The 15,655-nt window shown below is 35.9% G+C and overlaps 1 protein-coding gene across 1 annotated transcript; it reads right to left on the bottom strand.

Moving 5' to 3' along the window:
- Window positions 1–2,975: 2,975 nt before the first annotated feature.
- Window positions 2,976–14,032, bottom strand: LOC132057245 (E3 ubiquitin-protein ligase UPL4). Its single transcript, XM_059449751.1, has 18 exons — window positions 13,772–14,032; window positions 11,748–12,382; window positions 11,144–11,254; window positions 10,927–11,043; window positions 10,674–10,832; window positions 10,417–10,578; window positions 9,943–10,095; window positions 9,731–9,849; window positions 8,526–9,642; window positions 8,316–8,411; window positions 6,925–8,133; window positions 5,365–5,595; window positions 5,180–5,284; window positions 4,578–4,658; window positions 4,411–4,479; window positions 3,882–4,010; window positions 3,522–3,605; window positions 2,976–3,427 (listed from the first exon to the last, which is right to left on the bottom strand). The coding sequence occupies exons 2-18, from the start codon at window positions 12,348–12,350 to the stop codon at window positions 3,362–3,364; spliced, it is 4,611 nt and encodes a 1,536-aa protein (XP_059305734.1). The 5' UTR covers window positions 12,351–12,382; window positions 13,772–14,032; the 3' UTR covers window positions 2,976–3,361.
- Between the last annotated feature and the right edge of the window lie 1,623 nt (window positions 14,033–15,655).

Below are 15,655 nucleotides of genomic sequence, written 5' to 3'. Positions count from 1 at the left end.
TTGAAAATAATAATAGCAAAATAAGCTTCTATGTATAGGATTGAATAATGATGTGATATATAGCTATACGTTAGTATTTTTTTAAAAAATTGGCGCCAGTTGTATGAATGCCCTCTAATCATGTTATTTTATTTGAACTCATCTCTATTTTTCAATTTATCGGTGTGAGTTTGTTCACAGTGTCGATCTCAAATTAAGGATAAAAGAGAAGGATTGTAATAGGTTGCATACAAGGTAAAACTAGGCAATTTCACTATAAATCCTCACAGTCACATTACATATAACCCACGAGACATGTTTAGATCAAGTCTCTTTTATGGTTTGCTTGCTTGCCTATATCAGCCTTGTTACTAGTGCCGTTGAAAGGTAGTGTAGAATGAGATATTGTTAGTTTTAAGTTGTGGGGGATTTTTGGGTGGAGAAGGAATGAACCACTTCAATGGATACTCCCAGCTTCCCCTTGTTTGGCAAATATTTATTGAGTGGTTCTTGTACTTTTCCTTTTTTTCTTGATATATATATATATATATATATATATATATATTTTTTGTAGAATTTTTAGAAGAAGGTGATATTTTCTCTTTCTTTTTTTGTACTTTTGGGTAGGGGCGGACATGGTATTGATACCGATTATTTAAAAAGATTTCGGTATTATGTTGTTTGATATGCATTTTTAAAAAGTTAGGTATTCGGTACGGTATTCGATATTCATAAAGAAAATACTGAAGTATATAGTTACATGTATAATTCATATATCTTAGTATTATAATACTAACAATATATAAACTAGTATTATTAGAAAACTAATTGTTTAAAAGTTGAAACTTTGACTACTGCATGTTGTTTTAAATGTCTTTTTTATGTAATTGATTTATGAAGGGATTCTTGTTTTTCTTTTGAATATTTTTACACGTGTAAGGTGTTTAGTACATGATAATTGAGACGTTTCTTAAGTAGCGGAAATCATAATTCTCCATGATATGAATATATGTAAGTTGAAGTTGGACAAACTATGGTACCAATTTACCCTACCGTAAACTATCGAAACCGAACTTTAAAATATCGAACCATACCAAATTAATTTGATATGTAATGGTATAGTATTTTTAGAAACTGAAATTACCATACCGAAATTTCAAATACCGTAGCATGCCCACCCCTGGAGTGTGGATGGAAGGTGCTATATACTTGGAGTATATCTAGATTGAGACATATTTCCGATTATCGAAATGGACTAATTGAGAGTGTGTTTGACATCAGAACTTGTTCGATTAATTGATTATATATAGCTGATATATTTTAAGTACTGAAATAGTTAAAATAGGGAATGGTGCTAAGGTGATGGAAGATATTGTTATTTTTTGGGGTTTTTGGGTGGAGAAGACATGAAGTACGTAAGGGATATTCCCTTCTCTTGTTCTGTAAACATTTATTTGGTCACCCTTGTATTGTCCTCTTTTTAAAAAGGAAAAAAAAACTAGAAAAAGGGGATATTTTCTCTTCCTTTTTTGTACTTTTGGGAGTGTGGATGGATGGTGCTATCAAGTTGGAGTATGCCACACTTTTCGGATTATTGAGCAAATGAGGGTGTGTTTGACATGATAAAAGAAAGAACATTGCACATTCTTCTAAAATGAAATTACAGTGAAATTAGATTTTAATGCCTCTTTCCTGTTTTACACATTTTGAGAGCTAATAAATTACACTTCCAAAGGATTGAGTAGAGATGTGATATAAAGTACACGACCTTCATTCTATTTTATGTGAAGATATTAGATTTTAATGCCTCTTTCCTGTTTTACACATTTTGAGAGCTAATAAATTACACTTCCAAAGGATTGAGTAGAGATGTGATATAAAGTACACGACCTTCATTCTATTTTATGTGAAGATATTTGAATGAGTAAGTTTAAAAGATTAAAAGCTTTTGACATATAAATCAAAATATATGCAAAGTATCAAAAGTATTCTTTGATGAAACTCTATATGTTTTTTCATTTTAAATGAGTGATGAGTGTCCCAACAAGTTATGTAGATAAAATGGGAATAGGAAGAACAAACAGTTTCGAAGAAAATATGTAAGAGCCCGTTTGGATTGGCTTATAAGTTGACTTATAAGTTGGCTTTTAAACAGTGTTTTAGGCTACTTAAAGTCAGAAAATAAGCTCAAAAAAATGACCCATTTAAAGTTTATCATTTATAAGCCAAAAAAAATAAGACTACCCCAACTTATTTTTTTTTCACATATTTTATGTTCGCAAACAACTTTTTAAAAAGCCCAATCCAAACGGGCTCTAAGTCATTTTGGAACATACCGGAAAAAAAAAAGTGTGACAAAAAAAGTAAGAGATAAGTAATAATTAAATACTTTATTTTTTGTGATTTGCTTCCTTAAAATCAAACGTGTTATTGGTTCCGTTTCAAGGCTAGTGGAGAAGTAGAAGAACACTTTTGAGAGAATAAGGACCTTGCATCTCAACAGTAGACTGCAACTATAAGACCTGGAAAAAAGCAACAGTTTTATTCATAAACGAGTGTTAAGGAAAACATTTAATGATTCTAGATTTGGCCTTAGACCAAAGTTCATTTTCTTGTAGTCCAACCAATTGCAACAACTATCTTGCAATTTCAGGTATGATCCACAAATCCATTGCAAAGGAAGAAGTCTTTAACTCTTTCCAAAGGAAGGGGGCATCACTTAAATCACTTATGTAGTTTTTTATGTGATAACCTTCCTCTTGAATACCTAGATCTTTCGATCCAAAAAGGGAAAAAAGACCGGCCACAAAAGGACAAAGCAAACAAGGAAAGTACCAGACTCCATATGGAAAGCCAGAAGCTGACAATTTGTAACGTCAAGATCAGCAAAAACACCCACCTCAGCAAAGCTCAAATGGGCATTCCCAACCAATTTTGAGTTTAGGAATTTATAAGCTCAAGAAGAGACGCGAAACGAAACAAAAGACGACCAAACATAACAAGTAAATTAACCTTATTTCACTTTCATCTTTCCATCAAGCTGACCTTAAATATATTATATGTCTGCAACTGTTTCTGTACATAGTTTATATGTACCAAAAACTAACTAAACCAAGCTTTAGAACCCCAAAAGAACTTTTCACTATACATTTCACCTTTAAGAACTGGACTATCTAATTATTATATTATTATACTACTAAACCATTGATGTTTACACAACCACCAAGTTTAGTCAGTGCAGCAGCAGTAATCATCCGCTCGCCTTCAATTCCACAAACCACCCGCTGCCACGATCTTCTAAGTCAGGAATGTACATCACCACCACCTACTCTGAACTATATTATTCACAAGCTATGTACCTGATTGACCAACCCTGGGAACCTTATGAAAGATGGAATGAGCCTTGTCCTTCCGTTATGGCATATAGCAACTTTTCCTTCATTTTATCCTGCAAAATTTAACGGCAAAGAAATGTTATTTCTTTTGTCAAATAATAAAGAAAAGAGACTTCACACAAGGGAGTGAAAGCGAAAGGAGTTGACTTTTGAAGAGTAAGGTGGTAGCTTGAGATAATTGGCACATGTCATCACACTAGGCAAGTCAGCATCAACCCAACCACTGCAAGTCTGCGACAAACCAAAAGAGCTCGAATTAGAGCAGGATGTAACATAATAATTGGGTTTTTTCATTTTTGTCCCGTCATCCAAAATTAATTACGGACGCTAGCCAAAATATACAAAACCTATACACTGATTATGTATATTACATGTATATACTTAATATACAAAACATATACATTTACCGGCTATTGTGTTTTAGAGCGATCCAAAAATGTAATTATCCCATAATTAATACGGACATTGTTTGGCTTATTATGCACTCAGGCAATCTACTGTAAGTACCTTCCGAACAATTGTTAACTTCGGGCTAAGAGATGCCAGACCCCCAGGAGGTAGGCTAGGTGCACCAGTTACAAACTGCAGAAACGCTCTCTGTTGCTTGCTGTCAAACTCCCGCATAATTTCGAGTAACTACAAATTTGCAGGAAGTTAATTGTCATTAGTAGCAATTGGTTCCATTAAACAATCAAATCTAATAGTCTGTTCAGCCAAGCTTTTTGGGAAGCCAAAAGTGCTTATTTTAAAAGTTGAGGTGTTTGATCAAGCTTTTAGGGAAAAAATAAGTGCTTTTGAGTAGTAGCAGGAGTAGTTTCCCATAAGCTAAAAAAAGTAGCTTTTCCCAAAAGCATTTTTTTGAAACTTTTGCCAAGCACAAATTACTGCTATGATATCGGCAAAAGTACTTTCCAAATTGATTAGTCAAACACAAACTGCTGCTTTTCAAAAGTATTTTTTTCGTAAAGCACTTCTACAAATAAGCAATTTGAAAGGCTTAACCAAATGGGCTATAAGAAGATAGGGATGTACGAACATTTATAACTGGAGGACTGTTGGCAGTGTACCCATGGTCAAACTTGATGTGATCCAGAAGCTCATTGGCCTGCCCAAAATAATGATAATCGGTCTTTTTCAAAAAAAAAAAAAAGGAGGAGATGGATCTTAGTTATATCCATCAGCTTCTCAGATAACAAAACTTACATTCCAAAATCCACACTCTCCGCACAATAGTCGCTCTAATTCATCTTCAGTGAAAACCTGAAGATGTCTGATGGGGAAAACCTGAGGAACCAACAACATTTAAGATGACAAAGGAAAAAGGAGTAACCTGCAAACTGCTTTTAGAATACCAATAAAATGTTATAGCAATATGAGATAGGTGGAATAACTGATAACTTAACTTGATGAAGTAGCTCCAAAATGCTGCCATTTTTATAAGAAGAAATAACAGTGGCATAGTATTTCAAATACAGATGAAGTTACATATTCTTTAAGAAACATACTTTACTGGATAGTTTCTGGTGATGAAAATGCATAAAACTTCCAAGAATTTAACTGGGTTGTTACTTGTTAGAGTTCATGTACCGGATGAAAATATCTCAAAAAACCAGCAAATCTTAAAACATGATGAAAACCTACATTAACTTTCTTAAAAATTTCTGTAGTTACTACTTCCAGGGAATAATTTAGTTCCATGCCCGAAATTGTCATTTGAATAGAAAGTCAATCAGACAGAAAGAGAAGTTTATCATGAACTATAACTTCAATAGTTTATACTAAAAGGTAGTTTGATGGAGACGGACCTGATCAAAGCCCGACTTGAATGCTTCAATTTGCCTTGAAATTCCAGAATTTAAAGTAGCATCCACAATGAGTAAAACATATTCCTCTAAGTTGGACAAGTCAACCTAGAAAAAAGTCATCAACTTCAATGTTTAGCCTGTTAGCATCTCACAAAATATCAGGCATCAACTTGTAGAATGCTAACCGTTTTTGCATGAGATGCAGAATTAAGGACATAATCTGGATAGCCAGGAAGAGTATAGTCAAGACAAAGATCACTAATTTTCGTATTCCGGAAATCAAGTTCAAGGTCTAACGATGATTTTCCCTCACGAAGTGATTCCAGATGTCTTTTTCTTTCAACAAGAGCCTGAAATTCTAGGAGGGCCCCACCAAGTTCAGGGTCAAATGACTGGATGTCATACACAGTGAGTTCCTACAAAAAGAAGAGAACATAAGGAAAACTCAAGAACTAGAACTTACAAGTAGGCGTGCCAAAATTAGCCCATGAAAACATGACCCCCCCCAACCCGTTCAAATTTGGACCTATATATTATGTAGTTAGTACATACAAATCTATGCATATCAATATTAATATGCTGGGCAAACAATCCAGTGTACATAACCTAGAAACTGGACAATATAGATCCGTAATTATATCCAAATGAAGATCCACCAGGAAAGAGTATCCAAAATCTGCAGAGCATATCCATAATAACCAAATCTGTCGGACATCAGCCACTCAAAACATGCAACATGATCTCTAAGTTATGTTTAACTTCGAGGTTCGGCTAAAACTTGTTATCAGTGAAAAAGCAAGAAAACATCAAACTTACGAAAGCAGAAAAAATAAAAGACCATTGTTTTTCTCAATCTTAGAACGGTTCCTTATTTTCAAGTTTTGCTCAACTCTCTTGAGCTGTGTCAAAACAACCAGATGCAGAACGATGCCACCAGTCTGTTCACCCAGCCCAAACTAAATTATTTGAAGCCAAGTGAACATGGAATGCATGAATTCTCAAGGTAGCATAGCCCACACTCTCCTCTTGCACACAGGGCAAGTGTTCTCGAGCTTGATCCACTCTTTGATGCAATCAACATGGTTTAAATGGCTACAATCAATTTTTGCAAGTTATTCCCTGTTGAAATACTCATCCAAGCATATAGTACATCAGCGGGGAAGAACTGTCAGCTGTTCTACCTAGAGAATTCGTACAGTCCGTGTTAACTCAGCTCAACTAATCAGTTTAGTTTGGGCTGGGTGAACTGACTGGAGGCATCGCTCTGCATCGGGTTGTTTTGACACAGCTCAAAGGAGTTGAGCGAAACTTGAAAATAAGGAACCATTCTAAGATTGAGAAAACAACGGTCTCTTATTTTTTCTGCTTTCGTAAGTTAAATGTGTTCTCTTGCTTTTTCGTTGATAATAAGTTTTAGCCAGACCGTACACTCTACCCTCCCCCCGTACCTCACGTTGTGGGATTTCACTGGGTTTTTGTTGTTGTTAATAAGTTTTAGCCAGACCTCATATATAGCAATAATAAATTAAAAAAGTAGTTTTATTTGATCACTAAGAAATTTATAAATGACCTAACAAAGAAATTAAAACTTAGTAAGAATTCGGTGGGTTGGGTTAGGACCCGCTTTTTAGCCCATTTTGGCTCAACCCATTTCAGGCCTAGTAACTTTACCCACCCAAAGCAAGCCCAACCGACCCTTTTGACACCCCTACTAACAAGGATGCCTACTAAAACATGGAGCATACCTTCCCAAGAACAAGCTTGTAAAATGCTTTGGATAACCGAAGATCCAGAACCCTGCCATCTTGGAGAGCCTTCGCAACTATCTGACCCAGAAGCACAAACTTTTTCAGCACTTCAGAGAACTCTAGGCCACTTAATGAATGGGATGAAGGTGACCATGGGCGAGGGAACAGACCAAGAGAAGAGAAAATAATTCCAGATTCGTCCTCTACACTCACGCTTCCATTAGCCATGCGATCACCTCTCCACATCCCTAGCCCAATCTTCTGGAACTCATGACTCACCAAGGTAAAAAATTCCAATGTCGGACCAAGACCAGTACCGACCTCATCACTATATTCCACCTCAATAACAGCCTTCTGATCCGCATGGAGGTCCATCATCTGCCTTGCAGAATCCAAAATTCTACTTCGATGAACTAGGATTTTTTTCCGGCGACCACTCATGCCAGCTGTCGTATTATGAGACGGTGATTCAGGCTGAATTGGCGGTCGACCAAATGCTGCAACGCGGAAATACTTGCATCTTGCTTCGAAACTAAACAAAAAGGAGCATGAATTAACCAACTGTCCACACCAAGATGGCATGCCACCTACGGAAACAGAAAAAGGATTCCTCATTTGCAGTTCTAGTTTCTCTGTTAATTTAGTGTTGGCAAATTCATTCTGAGGGAGATCCGAATGTGTGTTGACCTTTATATCACCAAAATCGACGGTCTTTCCTTCTGCAAAAGCATATATTTTTGTACGAGACCCAAGATGAAAACTGAACCTGTTCAAGCCTTCCAAACTTCGAAGAAGAAATAAGATGTCATAAGTTGGACTTGGTTTCTCAAGATCAACCATTTCAGAACCAAACATGCTAGAGAAAGATGGGGTATGCTGCCACCATGTTGTAGGTTTCTCAGATGGAGTAGAATGCACAGCATGTTTGCAACTCTTGGGACACCCTGGTTTATGTCTCACAATTCTTCTGTAGGTCACCCTGTGTACTTGACTCCACATGTTAGAATTAGTAATGATGTCATTCTCTGCTTCAATCTGCTGCTGAAGTACAGTTTGATATAGGGACAACTTGTGGTTCAACTGCTGTCCCTCCAGGTAGAATATCAATTTAGGTGCAACATCTTCATCATCACAACATCCAGTACACTCTAAACTTGTGCCACTATCATCTTCGGACGAATTTAGTCTTCCTTTCTCCAAAGACTCCTACAAGGCAACAGCGCAAACATAACATTAGGGCATAGTCAATAAGATTATGTGGCTATTCAAAGCATAATATAGGAAACGATATAACAATGTCAGCCGTTGCAAAGCAAGAATCATGGACATACTCAAAAATCCATAAGAAATAACTTTTTAAAAATGTTGGGACGAAGGAAACGTCTTACTGCATTAACATCTGAAATATCCATTGAATCACTTTTTGTTTGTTCTACATCCACAGTTTCCACTTCAACAGATAATTGTAAGTTATTCTTCACCTCCTGAGAGAGAACCATATGAGCTTTGAATGAGGAAGCTCATTGCCATTAAATAGAAGGTTTAAACATAACAGATTGAGAACCAACTTGTACAAATCAAATTTTGATAAAACAAACCTGTGTTTCATGGGCATTGGTGGAAGTTGTGTCCGATTCCATGGGTCCTGGATTTTTACCTTGAGACGTGCTTACATCTTGTGATGCATGAGATGGTGACTCTTCTTTCAACTTTTCACTTTTCTTTCTACTCACTTTTGGCCACAAGTATCCCTCAATTGTTTCCAAAGGCAAAAAAGGATCTACATTCACAACACTCTCTGTATAATCACCAAGTGACAACTCCCCTTCTCCCTTCACAAACTGGACCTTCAGACAAGGATATGAAGTACAACGCCCATATGGGATAGTGGCATATGAGTTTCGTAGCTTAGATGCATGACTCAAGATAACAGGGAAGTTTTCGGCAGAGCAAAGTGCACTATGCAATCTCCTTATCAAAGCTAGAAAAGTGGAGTCCTCCAGAGGCGGGTCGAAGTTATACAAAAGTAATCTACCAAACAGCTCAAATCTCTTTTCTACAATATACAGCTGATTTACTGAACCATTACCATCGACCTTTTTTTGTCCCAAGTATTGGCCATTGGAGAGGTAATTCACTAGAGACTTTACAACTCCACTCTCAATGAACTCGAACGTGGAAATGGGATGATTTCCACTTAACTCTGACACAATTTGATGCAATACAGGGTAAAAGTCTTCTTTCTCTTGAAGAGGAGCCATGCAGCTACTAAATCTGTGAACCAGGTCAGTTAACGTAGAAGAAAGAGTCTTCAGCTTCTGAAGGACATCGGTTATTCCAAAGTTGGGGTTTGTTGAGTCTGTTGCAAAGTAACTGGTTCTGATATGTCTAGCAAGACTTTGAACAGTCTCTTTCTCTATCTTGCAAGTCCTTGCTTCCGGTCCTGTTGGGGACTGAACAGCATCAGAAGCAAAACAAAGACATCTTACTGCAGCACGCGGTACTGATCCTTGGCAGGTTTCATCTGATGAAACTGAAAACAGAGACTGCAAACATTTTTCCGGGGAAAGAAGTGCATTGACAGCAAATAGAACACCTTCCTTAACAAATGAGTTCAAGAAAACATGAGGCAGCTTCTCTAGAAGCTTATCAACAATCTGAAGGGCTAGTATCAGAACATGAGGATCTTTGCGAGTAAAAACTCCTGCTAAGAAGCTGTAAGAAACAGAGAAGTCAGTTTAGATTAACAGAAAGAAGATATTAAGCTTTTGCTTAAAACATGGAGTAAACGAAAGCATCTCACCTTGAAATGTTGGTATTTTGAAGAAATCCAAGCATGTCGGATTTGCTAAAATAAACTAACTTATTGATGACAGATAGACAGCCATAACAAGCATATAAATTTACACCAGAATTGACCACCTGTTTGATGATTAATTAAAAAAAATTCAGGGGAAGCAAGAATAATAGAAACTAGAGCAAGCTAATTTTGACATCACAAATAAGAATAACCACCTGGATTAGCACAGGTAATAAATCAAAGCCAAATTTATGCAGAAGAACAGGGTGATTATTGAAGAAGTGTTCTTTGTCTGCAGCTAGTTGGATATTCTGCTCTCTGGATATGGGGGGAAGAAGTTCATTTAACAACTTGAGAACTTCGTCTACCTGAAGAAAAAAGACAAAACAAGAAAGGCTTCAAATGCATATGTAATTGAAGGCATTTTTTCCAATAGATGGAATCGTTGCAACCCCATAACAGAAAAAATAAATGGAATAAATTAAACAGAGCTAAACTAAAGGAAATGACTTAATTTACAAACAAAGTTCAGCACCATTTTATCTAAAGTAACATCACAATTCCCTTTCGGGGGATCAATTCTATGCCACAATTCCCTTTTCATATATAGCTGTGAAATTAGAATTTCATCTAAAGTGACATTACAATCAAGAATTAAAAGAATAAGGAAATTTTTTAAAGCTAAGCACCTGATTATAATGCCCGTCAACCATCAGAGTAGAAGGCACCCCGTGTGAGAAGTCATAAGTGGATAAAATGTCCTTTAATATGTGGCTGATGTTAAGTTCAAAGAGAGCCCTGACAGCCACAATAGATCCAGCAGCCAGTTTGACAAGTAATCCAATAAAACCCTAACATGAAAAAATAAAATAAAAAATTACTTATAAACCAAGACAAAGAAGAATGTAGACAAGGGATATTCATATAACAGACTTCAAGAGCTTACAACATAAACTGATTGGCTAACTGTTGTTCGACCATTCAACTCTATGAGATGTGTGGCTCGCTGAACCAGCCCGTGTCTACAAAGTTGATCCAGCATATCAGAAGAGTGGCATACCCGCTCGACTATTTTAATCAAGCAAGTGGCCACACTCTCAACAAGCTGAAAGATGAAGAAACCATTTTCAATGTTATGAAATTGGAACACTTAGTAATTAAGAGGAATCAATACATCACTAACTTTCGACAAATTATACCTGTCTATCCTCATATACAAGAAGATTGCACAAAACCGGAACCGCCTCCATTAAAGGTGAAGGACATCCAGACGGAAGCTTTTTACAAATATTTAGGACAGTTGAGAGCGCCTTCCTCTGCGACAGATAAAAAAGAAACAAAGAGAAGAAGATCAACTTTCCAACCTTCAATTTCATCGGTTTATCGAAAGCAGATTATTAATAGTTATTGCTTTACCTGCACACTTGTCGAAAAGAAATCAATATAACTTAAAACGGCCATGATAGCCCCAGCTTGCAAACAAACAATTGGTTGCTCACGCGAGATTTTCTCTAGTGCTTGCAAACACTGAGTTGAAGAGGCAAAAACATTAATCACAAGAGTTAAAAAAAAAAAAAAAATCAATCACAGGAATCCACCTAAAAAGCTTTCTACTCCCTCCATCTCAAATTATTTGCCGTGTTTCACTTTTACACACCCCTTAAGAAACATTAAATTTTTTGAGATGGTTTTTTTTGAGATGGCCTTAAGAAAACATTAATTAGGAGGGGTCTTTTGACTATTTTATCCGTATTTATGTCTTAAGATATAGTCTCTCTTAATTGAATATTTACTCTATTTATGTGACATCACCCCATAATTGAGGTATTTGTAGTCTTCAAGAACAATTACTACCAAGAGTAAATGGGGAAAAATAATTAATTTTGTCTTGAACTTCTAAAATGACAAATAATTTGAGACATCTATTTTTAGAAATCACGACAAATAATTTGAGACAGAGGGAGCACTCTCTAATTTAGCACAAAAAGGATGAATTATTGATAAAACAATTTCAGGATACCTGTTCAGCCACATCCAAGTACTCAATTGCCATTAGTCTTTGACAAAGGGCAGGAACTGCGTCATGATTGACAAGGTAGGCCGAAGAACGAGGATGAACTTCACATAAATAAGTCATCGCCCTGATAGCAAATAGCATTATATCAGGATTGCTCTCATGTCTAGCCAATCTTACAAGAATGGGAGAGTACGAATCCGCCATTGAGTTTGACATCGAACTATCAGGAGAAAAGGATAACAATTCACATAGCTCCGTAAGAGCAATCAACAGTATTGATTCGTCCGATTCCTTGCTCAAACTTGACAAAACTCCTTTGAATTTGCCTTGATTTCCCAGCGATTGCCTCCTGTAATAGTCTCTATAACTATTATCAGACTCACAAGAGCCGTAAGCGGAGTCCTTTTCACCTTCACTCGACCCTGACGTTGATGATGAAGACGTGTCGACATCAGCATCGTGGTGGCTTTCTTGTATTGAACTCATTGTAGTATGAACTACCGAGTTGGAAGTGCTCGGCCTGAATTCAGTTGAGCTGCTACAGGCTCGTTTATCCGCAGGCAGTTCATCGGCAGCTTCAGTTCTTTTCTGCCCCCGGTTACCCATTAAACAACACCAAGCCAGTTCTATATGCAGTCCTGTCAATATTAGAAGCACTTATCTCTTAACAACCCATTATCAATCTCAAATACACCAAACATCAATAAGATTAATAGCCCGTCTAGCCAAGCTTCTAAAATATACTTATTTTAGCACTTTCAGTGAGAAGTTATTTGTGTTTGGCTAATTAGGTTGAAAAGCACTTTTGAGCAGCAATTAGTGTTTGGCCAAGCTTTTAAAAAGTGTTTCTAAGTGTATTTTCTCAAGAATACTTTTCAAAAAAGTACTTTTGTGAAGAAGCTACTTTTTTTAAAAGTACTTTTTTTAGCTTATGCTTCTACTCAAAAGCACTTTTGCTTCTCCTAAAAGATTGGCCAAACACCTCAACTTTAAAAACAAAGCACTAAAAAAAAAAAAAAAAACGTTGGGCCTTGGAGAAGCTTGGACAAACAGGCTATAAGTTCTCGATCAAACAAGCGAAATGGATCCAGTCAATTAACCAGTAACAAGGAAAACCTCCAAAGCAAAGTTTCATCATAGTGTTCTATGTTTGATCATTTAGTAAAAACAAACAGATAATACATGTTTATGAACCTCCAAAGCAAAGTCATCATAGTGGTATATATTGATCATTTAGTAAAACAAACAGTATAATTCATGGTTATAGCAATATAAAAACACTAAAATTAGCAAACAAATGCATTGTTTTAACTGAAAAACAAAAGAACCCCACAAAAACTCCAAGTGATTTAAGCATATATACAGTACATACATATTTTCTGCAATTCAGATGAAGCGATCAGCTTGAAGCAATTGACAAAAGCACAAAGCAAAGTCATCATAGTGCTATATATTGATCATTTAATAAAACAAACAGTATAATACATGCTTATGAACCTCCAAAGAAAAGTCATCATAGTGTTATATATTGATCTTTTAGTAAAACAAACAGATAATATATGCTTATAGCAATATAAAAACACTATAATTAGCAAACAAATGCATTGTTTCAACCAAAAACAAGAACCCCAGAAAAATTCCAAGTGATTTAAGCATATATACATACATAGTTTCTGCACAATAAATTAACCAGTAACAAGGAGAACCTCAAAATTATCATAGTGTTACATGTTTGATCACTTAGCAAAACAAACAGCTAATACATGCTTATAGCAATATAAAGAATGAAAACCAAAAGAACCCCATAAAAACTCTTTAAGTGATTTAAGAGTATACACATACATATTTTATGCAATTTCAAGAAGGGGCGATCAGCTTGAAACAATTGGAAAAAGCACAAAGTTTACAATTTATTTAAGATATTTAGCCTTTACCCAGATGATTAAAAAGTGAAATATGAAGACCCAAATCAGTTTTTTACTCAAAAAAATAGAAAAAAAAAATAAGAAAAATCAATTCTTGGGTACCTAAAGGCGGTGGAGTTTAATCTGATCTTGACTGACAAAGTCCTTTATCTGCTTTCTTTATTTAAATTATTTCTTCTTCTTCCTTCTTGGCAAATTATGCGTTGAATATATTTACACAATACACACAGAGTTCAGTGTGTGTGTGTGTTTAGATATAATAAAACATGAAAAATAAAGTATGATGATGATAGATAATGATGAAAACAGAGTAGGGAAGGAAGCAGGGGCGTGGGGGTGGAGTGGGGGAGGGGTGTTGAGTGTTTTAATTATAAGAATAATGAAATTCTAAGAGGAAACAAATTCTATAACAATAAGGTCTCTACCACTAGGAACTATCCAAGTTTCGAGTCCTAGTTATGGAAAAATGCTTGCAAAGCTATCCTCGAGTGGGCCCTACACGACACGAATCTAGAAAAGTCATGTCGGACATAGGATTGAAAAAAAAAACATTTTTTTGCGCGGATTGTCCTTCTTTTGGGGTGGTCTTTAAATTTGGCCCTCAAATTGCTGGTTTTTAATTTTTGGCCTTCGCTTAAAAAGGTGGCCGAAAATATCCTGAGGTTCTAAGTTTGAATCCCCATTCAGTCAAAAAAAAAAAATTGCAAGGCAAGGTTTTGCAAAAAGTCTGCCTTATAAGGCAAAGTCTGTCATATTCGACAGACTTTTAGTTAAGCCTTAAGGCAAAATCTACCGCATAAGATAGACTTTTTGCAAAGTCTTACCTTGCGAATTTTATTTTTATTTTTATGATTAAGCTAGGGTTTGAATCCAGAACCTCAGGGTATTTTAGGCGAAGGGAAAAAAATTAAAGATTGGTAACTTGACAGAGAAAAATTAAAGACCACCCCAACGAAGGGAATCGTGCAAATTGCCCAAACAAAAAAGAAGGATAATTTAATAATATGCAATCCAACATAAAATATTACATCCACATAGTCATATTTTTAATTTACATCCACATAGCCAATGTTTTTTTTTTTTTTTTGGCAACAGTGTTTATACACACTATATACATCATTATACCACAATATATTCTTATCGTAGATAATGTATCAACCTTATATAAAAATGTATAATAATGTATAAAAGGATCATTTCCGATAATATTAGAAATAGGGGTCATTTCGGATTCATACTTTTTCCAAATATATACATAGCGTGTTATTTTCCGGAAAAAAATACAATCTAAATTGATGTTGTTTTACCATCAAAGGTGAGAAGTATTACTATTCGTTGCACTTTTAATTTATTCATATCAACTATATTATATTTATTCTTACTGCTAAGGATTAACCTCATGTCTTCGAAACACTAAAACAAAATTTATATTTTTGATAAGCTATGTTATTTCGTATTTTGATGATTTGACAAACCTTATTGAGAAACCAGAAATGATCATAGAGGGAAGTGTATGTTATACTTAAAGATGGGTCTACTCCTTGAGGGGAACATGTGAGGATCTGGTTCTTAAGGGAAATTGATAAGTTATGATATTTAGTGCTATGATAATTTGACAAGCCTCACTCAAGGAACCAGATGCGCTTAGGTTCACTTGATGAACTTGGTCAACCCCATGATATCTCATGCACTGTTGAATTGACATACTCTTTCGAGAAACCAAAAGCGCTCGGGTTCGTCTGGTCCTTCACAGCAATATCACACAGGTGCAGGAAGGACTCACAAACCAAGTCGAGAAACTAGGTAGGGACCAGATGAAGAACCAGATGGGGAACTAATCCCTTAGCCGTCTTACTGACCAACTCTAAAGTCGTAAAAGCTGACCTTATCGACTAGCGATCTGCAAAGAAGACAACGCCTGTATTTTGGTAGGAGACTAAGCAAACAATGAAATGTCCCTCTCACATCTCGCATGCTCTCTCATAT

The sequence above is a fragment of the Lycium ferocissimum genome, chromosome 5 (genome assembly GCF_029784015.1).
Source record: "Lycium ferocissimum isolate CSIRO_LF1 chromosome 5, AGI_CSIRO_Lferr_CH_V1, whole genome shotgun sequence".
Taxonomy (NCBI): Eukaryota; Viridiplantae; Streptophyta; class Magnoliopsida; order Solanales; family Solanaceae; genus Lycium; species Lycium ferocissimum.
This window is presented reverse-complemented; position numbering and strand designations above follow the sequence as displayed.

Excerpts from the sequence above, each read along its gene's own strand:
- LOC132057245 (XM_059449751.1), bottom strand. The coding sequence starts at position 12,350 with ATGGGTAACCGGGGGCAGAAAAGAACTGAAGCTGCCGATGAACTGCCT. Across the intron at positions 11,255-11,747 it reads ACTTGGATGTGGCTGAACAG|TGTTTGCAAGCACTAGAGAA; the intron begins GTATCCTGAAAT and ends TCTTCAACTCAG. Across the intron at positions 5,596-6,924 it reads ACAAGCTTGTTCTTGGGAAG|GAACTCACTGTGTATGACAT; the intron begins GTATGCTCCATG and ends TTCTTTTTGTAG.